Source organism: Anabas testudineus, chromosome 13 (genome assembly GCF_900324465.2).
Source record: "Anabas testudineus chromosome 13, fAnaTes1.2, whole genome shotgun sequence".
NCBI lineage: Eukaryota > Metazoa > Chordata > Actinopteri > Anabantiformes > Anabantidae > Anabas > Anabas testudineus.
Window position 1 is genome coordinate 15,738,663 of NC_046622.1, and position 16,477 is coordinate 15,755,139.

General features: G+C 38.1%; 1 protein-coding gene across 1 annotated transcript in view; it reads right to left on the reverse strand.

Moving 5' to 3' along the window:
- Positions 1-16,477, reverse strand: part of zgc:172282 (leucine-rich repeat and fibronectin type III domain-containing protein 1-like protein) — a 77,559-nt gene that overhangs the window by 44,077 nt on the left and 17,005 nt on the right. The window contains exons 2-7 of the mRNA XM_026376734.1: positions 10,963-11,177; positions 9,844-9,995; positions 9,425-9,678; positions 8,965-9,208; positions 8,688-8,845; positions 7,309-7,689 (exon numbers count right to left, since the gene is read on the reverse strand). Of these exons, the coding sequence (XP_026232519.1) occupies positions 7,309-7,689; positions 8,688-8,845; positions 8,965-9,208; positions 9,425-9,678; positions 9,844-9,995; positions 10,963-11,155 (1,382 nt within the window). The 5' untranslated portion in view covers positions 11,156-11,177. The remainder of the gene's footprint in view (positions 1-7,308; positions 7,690-8,687; positions 8,846-8,964; positions 9,209-9,424; positions 9,679-9,843; positions 9,996-10,962; positions 11,178-16,477) is intronic.

Here is a 16,477-nt window from a genome sequence, read left to right on the forward strand (position 1 = left end):
AGGATTAAAAATTGACAATACTTATCATTCATCACATTTTCCCTACCTGAGTGGAAAATAGCTTTACCTACTGTATAAGAACTACGACAGGTCTAATCAGTGTGCCAGACAAATATACACTGTAAATTCTTAATCAAGAATTTTCCAAAAATTTAATATTTGATTAATTTAACCTAAATATCAAACACTGAGATATTTTCAACCTAATTCAACTTAACATTTCTTTTTAATGAATAGAACCTAAAAACATTAGTTTGTCTGACATTAGACTGTTGTTGTTTTTAATTAAACTAGATTTTTAAGTCCAAACAACTACCAAACTTGTTCAATGAAAATGTGGTGGGTGAATCATGGTCTCTCTTTGAGAAAGGCCAATTTATGGGTGCAGCCAAAATTTTGTAAACCAGAATCCACAAATGAAATTGCTGCATTGCTGATTCAAAATGTAAAACAATATAAAATAATTTAGTGCACCAGTAAGGTGCTAATTTTATTCTGTGACAATATATAGTTCATCTGAAAAACAAAATTTGTCTTTTATGTAATGCTCTCTGTTGTTAGTCTTCTGTAGTTCAGTGTACTGAGAGTGTCAGTGTTACATGACTGAGATAAGTTGCCAGGGTTGGGGAGGAATGTGCTTATTTTGAGACATGTATGATGTGTTTTGTTGTCGTGAGAGACTTTTGGAGGTGAGACAAACCGTTCAACTGAAATAGATGTTTGTAATGCAGACTGTATGAAGTAGTTTCAGTATTGACCAATGCTTGTTAGCAATTGAAAAAAAAAAACTATAATGTATGTTTCCAGTCAGTGTATTGTGAGTCTGCTGGTGTACGCAGGTTTTATATGTCTGTGGGTCCATTATCCACAGAACCACAAACCATTAACAATGCAGGTAAATATACAGTATAGAGAGATAGAGAGAGAGTTAGGTGACAGGCAGTTGGGCCCACGTCTGGGTAGCTGTCTCCACTGTGTGTGTGTGTTGTTTTTTGGGTGCATACTGTGTGTTTCTGTGTGAGGGAAAAAAGTTCACATTGACCTCTTTCTGCCCGCTTGTGGTAATGTGAGGCGAATAAAGCTCTTTACATCAACCACACACTGACGCAAACAAACACACTCACATACTCAGAAGTCATATAACAGTGTACTCACACCCGATCCACACAGAGAACATTCTGTGAATTTAGACAAGAACTGAATGTGTGAACTTAAAAAGTATATTTTTGAGGGGGATATCTTTACAGCTTGAAGCACTTTAGTGTGTGTGTGTGTGTGTGTGTGTGCGCGTAAGCACGCGTGCGTGTGTGTGTGTGTGTAATGTACTGTAAAGGCACCTTCAAAGACAGCCACGCTCCCCCACCTGAATTAAAGTATGTGTTTTATGGATTGTGTACTTTTATCTAGAGGCTAACACAACAAACTGCAAAGAATATAGTTATTTTATAGTTATTTTGCACGATATTGTGTTTAATCAAACAAAAACATCTGAAAATAATAAGCAAGCTATAAATACACTTCGGGAAGAACATTGAGAAATCAGTATTTGATGGAATGACCCCGATTTGCATCACTGCTTTCATGTGTTTTGGCATCTTCTCCACCAGTTTTTCACATTGCTGTTGGGTAACTGTAAACCACTCCTTCTGCCAAAAAAATCCAACAGGATTCAGGTGATCACCTAATCAGTACCTCATAAAGCAGAATTAGATGTGTTGGTGTTGGACTTTAACAGTCACTGGTATAGAATGAATGTCATTCTCATAAACATGCTATTAAAAATTACAGTGGTCTCTTATTTTTTTCCACAGCTGTAAACCAATATCTTATTGTTATAGATGCTCTTTGTTACAAGGGCAGATGCACATTTCATCGACTGGGTATAATAAGTCTTGAAGGCTCAAGATGATAATAAGAGACTCAAGATTTTTTTTTCTTTTTTGTAGTCCAGAAATCAGCTCAGTGCTCAAAGGGTGAATATTACACACATGGGGTACCCTGTTCAGTGGATGACTCTCTGATGGCAGTTTATTTGGCTGGATTATGTGCTGAGGCCTGATGTGAAATCTCAGCTATTGATTCCACTTGACCTCCAACTGATCACAGATCAGTGTGAACTATGAATCAAATATATAAAGCTAAAAGACCAACAATAATCAGAAAAAGTCCTCAACAAGAGTATGTAAACACACACCACAGAACACACAAGCTATGTCTATCTATGTTTGTTTGACATAGAAATGTAAAAAAAAAAAAAAACATTATATACTGTCAGTCACTCCTCCCAGTTTGACAGCTCTGCTTTACACAATCACTACATGATGTAGCTTTATGGGGTGGAAAATCTATTGCAATAAGGTACTTATTAGATTACATCTATAAAGCTGTCAGCACACAAGGAGTAACAAGCACAGACATTGTCTTTTCTGAAATGGCAAATTCATTATGAGATAAATTAAATAACAAATACACATTTTTTTTTAAAGTCCAGGCAGGGGAGGGAAATGCCCTGGAAGATCAGTGGTGATAATATAAGATAACATAGAAGAGCAGAAGAAAATAATCAAGGCAGGAAATACAAGCTGAATAAGGAGGCATCAAGTACAGAAGAAACATGTCTGTGTAGAGTTATCTCATTGATCCAGGTCGTAAAATGTTAAGTCCACTTACATCAAGTCCACATTAAGATCACTGTTGTTTGTTACTTCTTATCCAAGAGGTTTTATTAGGTCCTCTGTCAGACTTAGACCATAAAAAATACCCTATATGTGAAACTAGGGATGCTATCACGTAAAAAGTTAAATTCCTCTGATCACCACCACTGCATCTCTCTCTAACTCAGACCTAAAGCAGACCTCGGGAGCTTAGACATTGTTTTCAGAATCCAAGAAAGCAACTCTCAAGCTGGTGCTTTTTGAAGAGCTATACTGAATCTTTTATGTGGCTTTATACCACTTAACACCTTAATTAATGCCAATAGCTTACTAGAGACCAGACTAATAACAGCAGCTTAGTTTAATTTAAAATTAGACAAAAAAAAACAAACTAGAATTTAAATATGTAATTAGTTTTGCCAGTTATATACATACACCAACATTCTATATAAGGAGACATAAAGTACATGAATGTAACCATTAACATACAAACATAACAAATTGAAATTGCACGATACGGCCTGTAATGTAAAGGAAGCCTCAGAGGAAGCCTCTGCAAGTGTCTTGCAGATGTCTGATGCCACTGACGGCACTGGAGCTGATCCTACAATTTTGGCTAATGCATATCTGCCAGCTGGTCCACACTCGCATCTGCACACATCCACACATGAAAAGGCATTGACTATATTAGTCAGAGGGTTTGAAGAGCATATCTCACATACAAGGTTAACTAATACACCACCAGCCAATGGTTTCCAAGCACATAGTGTACACACTCACACGCACACTTGGCGCTTTAATGGCATCGATCACAAGTAGTCGGGGGGTTTGGAGACTGCGTCACAGATCCCTCTTTACGCTCTAAACCCCTCAGAAAAGCTCTGTACTAGCTCTGTTGGTTTGTAAAAGTGAAAATGGTTCTAAATTGAACCGCCTGCTTAAATAAGGGTTAAATAAAAAGACACTGGGGGCGGTGTATAGATTTCAAGATCTGGATGGCTTGCATGGAGTAATTTACTCAGCAGAAAGAAAAAAATCTTCTCATACATTTTCTTATTTATTCTGGCATTTAGCTTTACATAGATTTGTAATATACAGTCCATTTAGGTTGGTTATATAAATTTATTCTAATGTGATTAAAATACTGTAGCGAAATACATATACAAAACAACTTTTTGATAAATACCTTTTTTTATGCCTTCAGTATTTTGCACCTTCTAAATAACAGTCTAAATACAGTAACCTGGCATCCAGATCATGTCAATTTCTAATCAGCAGCATTGATGACGTGTCAAAATAATGTAACATCTCTGTTTTAATGATAGGCTTTTTGACAAAATAATGTAGCAGAAATAACCAACCCTGAGCCAAATACATTTACTCGGCTCAAATGACTCTTATATCCTGTCTTCTCAGCACTCCTATTTTCTCCTCACCCCCTCTCCCCTCTTCATAACACTGTGCCTCACCCCTACTAATGGATATTGACCAAAGACATGAGAAAGGAACTTTACACACATGCACACAGATACTCTCAGGGCTTTTTTTTTCTCTTCTACTCAGAAAAGAGCTGTTACAATTGTGGCTTACGTCACTGCTAAAACTACAGATTCTGCCTATACAAGGAAGAAACAGAAGCATATAAGGCAGCGCAAAGCATTTGAATTCCAAGTTATTAGAAGTAATAATATGAGTAGTAAATAAGGAGTTGACTGACACAGAACTAAGTAACCAGCAGTCTTTGAGCTATGTGTTGGATTCCCAGTTAGTCACCGTCTATTTAATCTGCTTGATGTAAAGCAGAACAGATGAATTTTCTGAATGTTAAATGTGTTGCTGTTGTAAATAAAAATGACTTATTCAGATAATTAGAGTCTATTTATGTCAGATTCTGCTGCTTTTTCATTTTATCTTTTGCCTACCACTTTTCTTTGAGTGTGACAGTGAATTATGGCTGTTGAGTACAATTCTAAAGCTTAAATCAAGGTTATTTTGATTTTCAATACAGTTATTTGAAAAGGGAAAACTTGTTGTTTTTGTTTTTAAATGTCTGAGGTTGGACCAATCTGAGTTTTCCTAAAGTTTAGGGTTGGTACTGTAAGATAGATGTAACGTGTATATGAATGATCGTTGGATGTGTAATCTAAAAAAACAGGTTTGGTAAAATATTGCTTGGTAAAATAGATTCTACAGACAGGACTCTGGCTTTTCTTTTGTGCACATTATTTTAGGGTTGTTGTTGGACCCCGGTGACGAGGTGTGATTGCTGTACATGTTCCAATACATATTTCTATTAAATTAATGCTTGTGCAAAGGCCATCATATTGATATCCGAAAGTGTCAACGGCAAACCCCCTTTGAGCAGCTACTTAGTCAGAATACAAAAGTGGACAACCTGGTATTTCTGTTTGCATTCCAACCACAAAGAAGCTCACATTGTTTTAATGGACAATACATTCAAAAATAATTGCAACCACAATCTGATGCTTCAAGTAGTTTCCACATAAAAGCGGGGCACAGTAAAGTTTGCCTAAAGTTGATGGTGCAGCTCCCATATAACAGCTTACTGGGTGTGCGTTTTCTTGTTCCATAATGAAAGAGTCTCCATAATGAAAACAGCATCATTTCACTTTCTTTTCTTGAATTATCTGAGAATGAGGGGGTGCATTTCAGGTTTGACATTTATTGTTTAATTACTATTGTAAAGATGCAGACAATCTGCTTGATAATGTGAAGTTCAAAGTCTAACTGTCTGATTAGTAAAGACTGCATCTGTACCTGCAGGGCCACTATACCCACTAACTGCATCCAGCCTTGAACTGGCAGGTGCAGACGGACGGTTGCTATGCAGGAGAATGGTTGCCATGCTCAGAATTGTAAGAAGCTGCTTGTCTCCCGCAGTTAGCTGAAATGTCTGAATAAACAAGTGTCCTCTGTAGCTAGAAATAACATAATAATCACTTTTCAGTGTTGACTTTTCATATATTAAGGGTAACTGTCTGATTCTCCCATCGCGGTGGACAGATCTGACATATATCACAGGTTCTCTTTTCAAAAATTAGTTTCCCTGAAAGACAATTTCAACTGTGGAACTAAATTGAAATATTCTGTAGGGCAGTGAACACATTTCTGATTTACTTCTGTAGTTACACAAGAGAGTGACATATTTGACTATCTCATCTGCACCTCCACCAAAATTAAATAAACAGAGTTCACGGTTCTTATCTGTGATAGTATTTAAGCCACCTGTCACTCATAGCAAAATATAGGAGAGTTTCCCAACCTGTTGCCATAACAACTCCACAACATATGAAAACTCCCTAGGACTGAGAATAAACAGGGCTTTTCCCAAGCTGTAGGCAGTGATGTTGCAAAGGAAGAAAATGTTTGAGAAAGTTTCCCCAAGATTTGGAAGAGAATTTAACTTGAACACATGCAAGTTCTCTATCATATCTAAGCAATACACAAACTTCAGCAATGTGCACATCTGCTGTAACAGCTATAGGAGGAAGCCGGAGTGAAGAAATATGCTGTGACAAATAAGAGTTTAAAAGTGAAAAATCAATTAAGCTGTGATATACACATCCACTCAGAACCCAAAGGGGTAGGTCTGACAGTGCAGCTTCTCATGTTTCCATATACAACATACATAACAACATAGTCAAATGTGTTTGGTAGTGTTAGTGTCTACTACTTTAGGAAGGTAGGCCTTAACAAGCCACATGACTGTATTAGCCTGTTAGTATTAGTATTTTGCTGCTGTTCTTATGTCTCTCTCGCCGTCCCTCTCTCTCATGACTGGGTCCAGAAAAGTCTACCAGTCTTGCTGGAAATGACGTCAAGCACAAAGTTCTGTGATTATCATGATTTACCACAAAATGACCTTTCAATCTATTCAAATTCTGTGCATAAATGAGGCTCATTTCAATGATAACATTATTAGAATTCTGTGGCTATACGATCAAACCACTATGAAGAAGAATTACCATAATACCTTGAACTGCTCTTTGTATCCATTGAAATTCTCTGGTCATTCGTTCCCACTTTATTTAGACTCTGGGTGAAAGTTTGCTGCATGTGCAGTAGTATGTCCTGTACAAAAATAAGAACTCTTACCTGCCTGTTTCAGTAATTATCCAGATTTTGTCTTTCTGCATTAAAACTTACATTAAAATTTGTTGTATATGTTTTATAAAGTTATAACGTTAATGCAAGCAGTGAAACAACACAGCAAAATCAGCAGTATAGCAATGCAACGCTAAAGCAAACTTACAGCCAGGCATTTTGACTTGTTAAATAGCTACATCCCTCACATGTGGCTATCCAGCATCCAACTAAGCCGACAACTGTTATACTACAAATGTCTTTATCATTTCAGTTGATTACACTTTTACAACTGGATGACTGGCTTATCTCCACTTGTATCATCTATCATCTGCTCTCATCCTCAAAGCAGCGGCTGATGTCTGCCGATTACTTTCCACACAGCCGGTCATACACACGCAGTCACAAAAACACACATGGGCACAAAAACGCTTTTTACTGGTATGCCTTAAAAGACGTCACCATAGGTGCTGTATTATGGAAAGAAAATTGAAACACACATACAGTACATGTGCATATAGTGATCAATTGACAGTGTAGGTAGACAGACCTGTAAACCAGTGTGTCATCCCCAGAGCTGTTGTACTGGACCTGGAACATCCTGACTCCAGAGGTAGGTGTTTGACTGCTCCATCTAATGAGGGCAGAGTTTCCTGTCAGTTCCACCAGTGAGACTCTTCGCTCAGCTCCCCTTGTCTCGTTGTTTGGCAACGCAACCTTGGAGGAGGTTAAGATGTCAGAGGGGGCAGGTTCAGATGACTGGTCTCGACTGCGGCTTGTACTGTTTGCCAGATGGGGCATCGGCGTGACAACTAGCTCCACCCTTCCTGTGGATTCACCTGCTGCATTGGAGGCAATGCAAGTGAAGTTTCCTGAATCCTTCAGGGATGTTACATTGATTTCCAGACTCCCATTTGGGAAAACTAAAGTTCTGAAAGAAATGGAAATTGACATGTAACATAAAATTAATTAACTGCAATGTATATTGTCTGAATGTCGATCTGTTATTAATATATATAGTTAAGTGGTGGCTCCCAGGTGTGTAGATTTCCATTTGAAAAAGGGGCAGGACACATTCACTTACTGTGACAAAATGATCCACATTTATTCTATCAGTTTAAATTTAAGAGGCCTTAGTGTTTCATGCCACCCATCCGTGTAACCTCTCCTTTTTTGGCAGGAGCCAGTTGATAATCAGTGTTCGCTTTATCAACCCGTTTGCTCAAACGTGCACTTTACCGCCCCAGCACCTAAAGCTGATGCCAACTTCTACCACCAGCATCCATTCACATTACTGTATTTTCTGAATCAGTGCAATAACTTTCTGGCTGAGGGGTTATGTCGCTTTAGGCTTCTTAAATACTAAGTGCCAAAAATCAAACAGTGCTTGTTATTGATAAACTTTTTTGATGAAAATATTATGCAAATGGAAATGCAGAGTAAAAATATGCTTTAAAAAGACATTTTCTCTTAAAATATCATCAGTGATTTCTGATTGGGTAGGCCTACATCATACATTGTGTCTAGAAACCCACATATCTGACAAGAGTGCCAACAAGGTTAACAGATGGAAATATGAAAAAGGTGTTATGGGTGAAGAGATTCATATTCTGACCTGAATAAAACCTTCTAATCCTGTTTCAGGCCCACGCAAGTCATGTGCCTACACCCTGCTACTACAGCCAAAACAAGAATCGTGTCAGACACACTGTCTTTTTGACTTTGGTGCACATTGGTTCATTCTGTTGCACTGCAGACTGGGTTGCCAGGTTTCTGACACCTTTAAATGAGGAAGAGTGCTCTAAGTGGAAAGATCACATTGCCTAAATTAACACGTGATTTGGTTTTAATTTGAGAGACTGTACAGTCTGTAGGCCTAGGACAAAACGTGGTATATTGTATTACATTAGTATAGGAACATGTTTATACCTGGAGCCATTGGATATAAGTCGCCCTTCTGGGCTGATCCAGTGGACTTCAGGCTCTGGGTCACCATTCGCTTTGCACTTTAGGCTGGCAGGCTGGCCCTCCATAGCCACGGTATGAGGTGACTTGCGTGTCAGAACTGGCGGGTCACAAATAAACTCCTAAAGGACAGAACGGAGAAGGTAACATTAATTACTTTCATTATTAAAGCGTATCTCGGAACCAAAGTTATTTCACACCTTCTTTATTAGTTCCGTATATGAGACAAATAAAAAATCACCTCTTCAGGTATTGTCCAAAAGTACTTGGCACTGAGGTCAGGGGGAGAGGCGCATGTCTCCAGGTCATCTTCTCTTGTTAATCTCCTCAACCACAGAAGTTCACAGTTACAGTGAAGGGGGTTGCCACCAAAACTCAACACCAACGAGGAGAGGGGGGAGCCTTTGGATTTGGCATAAACTGGAATTCTCAAGAACAGCGGATCTGGGGGAATTTTCTTCAGCTTGTTAGATGTCATGTCTAGCCTGTGAAAGGACAGGGTGTGGTTAGCAGGACAGGTGGAGAGAAGGGGATTAAGAGATTATTAGTAATTGAATTTTAAGTAAACTAAACAAACAATAGTAAATAGTTATTTAGCACATTTATTTTAGATTGCGATATGACTATATTACATTTAACCATTAAGATCATTCTTTACGCATCCACTCATTCCCTCGTCCTTTACTCTTTACCCTATTTACCTTGCCAGTTTGTGCAGATTTGTGAATACCCCTTGGGGAACATTTTCTATGAGGTTATGATCCATATTTAGGGTGTTGACATTGGTTAGGCGCCCAATCGTGTCCCATGGCACCTCTGCAAGGTTGTTGTAACTGAGGTCTAGGTCCTCTAGCGTGGACAGGAAGTCATCAAAGGCATGAGGAGATATGGAGTGGAGCTGGTTACTGGCTAGGATCAGATGGCGAAGGTTGGTCAGGCCTTTGAAATGATCATCCTGGTTGGTGAAAGAGAGCAAATGCTCTGAGAAAAACAACTCATCCAATCCTAAACTCTAGATAAATGGCATTAAGGATTTAAGGTTTTTTTAGTCCAATCATCCGCTTGATTATGAATTCCTGTTCGCAATCATTAATTCATTCAGGCATTCATCCAAGCTTACCTTGATCACAGTTAATCTATTAGAGTCTAGATGGAGCGCTCTCAGTCGCCGCAGGTCACTGAAAGCTGATGGGAGGATTTGACTAATGGTGTTTCTGGACAGGGTCAGATGCAGCAGACTTGTCATGTTGGCGAAGTCCTTTCTTCGGACAGCTGTGATTGACAGGAATAAACACACAGAAACACCCCATCATCTAAGTCACAAATAGCTGGATATGTTACATTAGTACATTATTAAGACATTATTAAAAAGTCAGAAAATGTACATGAACTGAAGGGTTGTAAAGCAAAAATAAAAAGGATAATCTGTTTTAATAAGTGGATTACTTAAATTTTACAATTCAAAGTCATATAACTTTGTAAGAATGTTGTGTTTTTTATTTGGCATCTCTGAACACACTGATATCAAATTTCGTCATACTTCACAGGCAACCATTCGACTGCTATCATGAGAAAACCATCATGTTTTCTATTTAGACTGAAAAGTCCAGGTCTACTTAGCCCCTTAGCACACAGACCATAGACCCCAAGATACTGAGTATGTTTTCATCAAAATGAGCTTTTTGGCAACATCCTCTAAGGACCTTGGTTGACAGCAGAGAGAATCCAGAATTACCCAGCGTGTGTTTCAAAATCTTTGGAGTTGCACAGTGTAGTTATAAACTGAAATTGATTTGGATGTGAACGGTGTGACTCAAATAACTACAGCATTGTGGTATTGTCAGTGGTGCATCAAATGATCTTTCTGAACCCTGAGAAGACTAGTTAGCTGTCTTAGTGGAGGCTAATGGGAATCCAGATTAAAATAAAAGGACTTCAATTCTTAAAAATAAATATGTTTCAAAGTATAAAAGGGCCCTTTGATACAGGGAGGAGGTGAATAATGAATGAGATTTACTAGAATGAACCACAAAATGAAAAAGTATAAAAACTAAAAGGAAACAACCTGACTCATGAGGAATATAGCTTCCTGCCATTTGGAGACCAACAAAAGAGCTGATTTTAACTATTCTAAAACAAAGTACATACACTATGATGCAGAGTTATCAACCAGTGATTTTAGTTTGTTTGTTTTAGTTTGTTATGCATATTTCAACAGTAAGTCTGGCAGGTATGTTACCTGTGATGAAGTTCTCTTGAAGCCGTAGCTCCACAGTGCGTCGGTCAATGGCAGCAGGAACAAACAGCAAGCCTGTCTTGGAGCAGAGTATAGCGAGCGATGGAGAAAGGCTCTGGCACATACAGCGTTTCGGACACGGCTGTCCCCTGCATGCTGCTGCCAGCAACAGCAAAGGGAACCACAGCCGTTCCATTATCCTCCACTGGGAAGGGCAACTGGAAGGCAGAAAGAAAGGAGCAATAAATGTATTAAAGATGGTGTGGATTAATGAAAGGCAACTATCGAGACCAACAAACCAGATGAATGACTACACTCAGCACTGTCTTGCTGAATGCAATGTCAACCCTCTCTTCCTTCAAAACCAGTCAGGCAAAACTGCTCTTTCCAGCAACACCTGTCTACTTCTTCTGACATGTTTGTCAAAGGTAGCACCTGAAGTGCCATGGCGATAATTGCAGTTTATGGTAGCATGTGTTTGCCATGATGTTGTGAAACAGGATTATTCTGCATATAATTATAATGATGTTCTAAACTCATGAAGTTATGAGTGAATAACATTGATTTGGTTCATAATATGCTGTCTATTTCTCTTTATAAAGGCTGGACTGATGGTGTTTCTATTGGTGTGCTCCCACTTTCAATACCGGAACTGATTATATTGTGGTGCATAATATTTTGAATGAGTGAAATACTACATTTATTAATGGAGTCATAAGGAGGTAGTTGGTGTGGATAGTGATCTTACAAAGAACACAACTGGCCCACCACAGACCAGAGTTCAACTTGAGTCTTGTATGTATTTAAGGTTTGGCAAGAATGGCACTTTGGTTAAGATTAGAGAAAAAGTAAATCAGTGTTTGGTGGGCGAATTTCAAAACAAATGAGCATGTTGTTTCATGGTCACAACCTTAACCAAGCGCTGCAGGTCCCTAAACATACCATGAAAAGATAATACTGTAGTCCTAGATTACAAATTGGAAAGTTTAGCAGAAAAGACATACAGTATATCATCTACTAATATTTTATATGATATGTTCAATATAACATATTTAAGACTTGCTGTTCAAGTAGATTAACAACATAATATTATAATGTTAACAAAAAGTTGTCATTAGGTTCTAAACAAAACATATTTCTAGTTGGATAGAAATGTAATTTGTAGTAGACAAGTATTAAGTTTAAGTATTAAGTTATTAGTTACTTATTAAGTATGCATTAAGTGCATGATTTTGTGAGAATTGTTGTAGGGCTGCCTCTAACCATATTTCCATTATTGATACATCTCCCTATAATTTTCTCAATAAATGAGTTAGTTTTGAGATAAAAGTTTCAAGACTGGGATATCTAAATGTAATGTTTGTCTGAGCAATAGTACAAAACCCAAGCACACTGCAGTCAGTCCGTTTACCAGTGGAGACTGGTAATCACAGGTTTCAATTTACTGCCAATTAATTTTCAATTCTTTATCTGCTCTGTTTGTGGAACCCATTCAATATTCATCACTTGCACTGCAGTCAACAACGGCTGCATAGCACACTCTGGTCGAGCTAGGATGAAAATAATATTAGATTTAATGAGTAAATTAAATTCATTTAATAGAAACATTTGAAAAAAAAAATCTAATAAAGAGTTTCTGGCCATGTAACAATTTCCACAGGTGTATATTTTTAAAATGAAAATGATGCTTTAAAAGACCTGCACTGATGTTTGCCTACACGTATTGAACTCTTTGATTAGTATGATAGAATGGCACCTTCTTTGTGGTGAAGTTGTTCAACACCCATTTATGTCATCTGCTGTAATACAGTGAAGAAAAAGTAACTGAGAGTCAAATCCTACCTTTAAGCAAGTGCTTAACATGAACCTGTTTCCACCTTTGACATGATTCGAACCTCATGGTGTGATACGTTTGTACTGGTGTGCAGCAGTATATCAGCCTGCCCAGCTTGACTGCCAGGCCAATCAATAGGAGTGAACTTGTGTTCAGCAGGGGGCCTCTGTACTACCTATCCATCCTTCTCTTCCATCTTACATTTCCCTGTGTATTATCCAGGGGAGTACGTCTGCCACATGTATACAAACAAACAAATGAAAGTACATCTCACGAGTCTTCTAACAATAGATTTGCTGTAATTTGATACTTCATGTTCTCCATCCTCCCACGATGTAAAACACAGAGCAGAAACAATGATTAGCTATAACTTACATACACACAGACACGTCCGTTTTTCCATCAGCCTTTCCGTTTTTCTCCCTCTCCCCATCATTCAGTATATTTCTCTCCATTACTCTTGATTATTCCCTCTGCCTTAGCTCCCCATTTTATTCCCCCCAGACTGCACTTTCTTTATCTGCTGTTTTCTCCATAGTCTCTTCTCGTGCTTCACTCACTCCATAACCCTCTAGTTTTAAATCTGTGTGAATATACCACATGCTTTACAAGCAGTGTAATGTGATTTGCTATCACTTTCTCAATCGTATTGTTGTTTATATGTCTTGCTCCTGGTCACGCCACCCCTGCCCTCCTTGGACCTATATCATTTGCTTTAACTGTCCATCATTCTCTGTAACTAATGTATTTTCTTTTACCCCAACTCACTTTGCTTCTCTATTTCTCTAACAGCATATACCTCCTTTAGTCATTTTCCCTGCCATCTCACCTGCCTCTCAGCTCTTCTTCCATTTCTTCCTCTCTTAAACCTTCATTTACGGTGTGTTTCTTGTGATCATTTATCTCCCAGGCAGCCTCCCTAAAAATCCCCATACTCAGTTCATATGTTTCCCTCCATCATCCATCCTCCACCCAATCTCATTCAGTTTTATGATGGCTTTATTGCAGTGTAACTGTAATGCATTTATGTTGCAGAAATTGGTACCAACTGTGATTTTAAATGCACTTGTCCTTCACTCGATACACCCACTCATCTAGCGTGCATGGGTACAGTATTATAGCCTTTCGATTTTAAACATTTAGACACACCTCACTCAGCTCTCCCACCTATGTGTTTTTTGAGGCAGTTAAATTATAGATGTATGGGATTTCCATATAATTCAGTGTGGATGATTGTGATCAGTCACCCACCATTACTCACTGCTGTGGTTGTTCAGCTATGAAGAGTTAATAGAACAAGGGAAAACAGATCCAGCCTATCTGCCCTTGATAGCAGTTAGATTGTCCAATTATAGTTTTGGAAATAATTTGAATGACCGCCAAATGATGTGCAAATGCAAACTTTTGAGACATCACTGGCGGATGGAGGATGGAGCCTCATGGTTAAAGCCTAACTCAGTGAAACACCATGTAGTTAGAATCAGTCATCACACTGAGTGCTTGAGTTGCTGTCTTGTTCGCAGCCTTCACTTGATTAGATCTAAAATTTGTAGTCAATTAATACATTAGTTGATTGACAGAAAAAAAGGTTTAGGAATTTGTGATATGCATCTTTTACTTTTTTGACAGTTTTTAGATTAACCAAAGCCCTGGGAAGATTACCTGATTCCATTAAACTCGACAAACACGCACAGGATTGATGCAAAGACATTTTACATTATTACATGTCTGCAGTGTTAAATCTAATAGATTTATTAATTATTGGATGTACAAATGTAATTGTTCCAATAATTTAATATTTTACTAACTTTATTGCCTTTAAATTAGACCAATTTTATGCTAAGATGTGATGCAGATGTATACTGTATGAGACCTGCGGTTGAGCACAACAATGGATGGATGTGAATTCACCTGTGGGCTACATATCAAATGTTTGGCAATACTACATTTGATTTGAAAAGCCATTATGTAATCCACTGTGTGACTTTCCTACATTTAGTGACATGATTCAAATTTTAGTCTGCTCTTACTTGGATCACTAAGTTCACATCCACAACTGTGAGTATTGTTAATGTCAAATGCCTGTTAAAGTAAATCAGTCAGTCAATCAGTGAAGATTGATTTCACATAAGTGACCAAAGATTTAAGCCCATCAAAGACACCTGCACCTCCTGACTCCATGTCGAGGTGTCCTAGCACAAGACAATGAACCCCTACTTGCTTCCTGTGGGTCAAAACAGTGCTTTCCATGGCAGCTCTGCCGTCATTGGTGTGTAAGTGCGTGCAAAAGAGACGCAATATAAAGTGATTGAGCTGTTGCATCTCGAACATCTGTCAAAAAACAAGAAAAAAAAACTTTTTTTCAAATGTTATCTTGTGTTTTAATGTTATCAATGTGTTATGTTCCATCAAATGTAACATTTTGCACATCATACTGTCTGAATGCCATTTCCTTGTAACTCCTAATCAATCAGAACACCTCCTACAATTTGGTGGAGATATACTTGATTTACTAAGTTAAGAATACTGATAAATTGCTCTTCCTTCTACTACTAAAAATAGGACCTAATATACGTCACTCTGAGAATTTCTTGGCCATTTTGGAATGATTTCCTACTTTTAGGATACTTATTAAAAGTAAAGTATACGGGCCCTGATTAGTAGAGCCATTGGGATTGGGTTTTTTTTTTTCTGTGTCTGCAAACAGAGCCATCTGCTGAATATGTAAACTTTTCAGTAATGATCAAACCACATGTCATATGAGGTATAATTATAAGTTACATGGCGGCAAGGTCGAGGGTAAGCAGGCAATGCCACTTCCTCACTATCAACTGGACCAATGTAAAGATATACTACAATATCTGCAATAGTTTAATAAATATATTTAACCATGGTGATATATGTCAGATTATGTCATTCTAATTATATGCAAAAAGTGACTCCATGGGCTTCTTGATTTCAGTTTCATCACAAAGAATGCCTAGTGACTCAGTCTGGACAAAGCTCTTAAGTTTGCAGGATGCAGAATAAAACAGAGCAGAACCGTCAAATTTAGATGGTACATCAGACCACACATTACATTCGCCCACCAAATGCCAGACTGCTACCATCCATGAACAGCAAAAGTGTCATTGAACACATTTTCAGACACATCCTATTTCTAGACACATGGCATTTCATTGTGCCAAATGTCACATCATTAAAATGTGGTATAATGTTTCTTTATGTCTCAAAGTCAGAGATAACAGGCAAAATGCATCAAGCATGATTTCGCTGTAATTACACTGGATAGCTCTGCATTGATATTCATTCTCAAGAAGTCACTGTAAAAAGCGCCAGAACAACATTGGGGGTGTCTCCAACAGTGACAAATGTTTATGTTTTTATGTGTTTGCAAAGTAAGGCACAAACACACACTGACAGTCTCTTTGTTTTGCTTGACAGTATGATCTCTGCTTTGGATTTGTGAATCAATCAGCTGCTTCCAGGCATAGTATTTTTCAATGTGTTTGGGGCAGATATTGTGGCAGACGGGAATGCTACATTACTAAGTGTGCTCGATGTTCTCTTTGCAACAGAATGGGCATTAGCTATGGGGAAAATACTTCAAACACAGTTATAGGTACCATTGCTTTGGAGGAAATGGAAAACTGCAGCACAGTTTAAAGTCTTTTGCTTCAGACT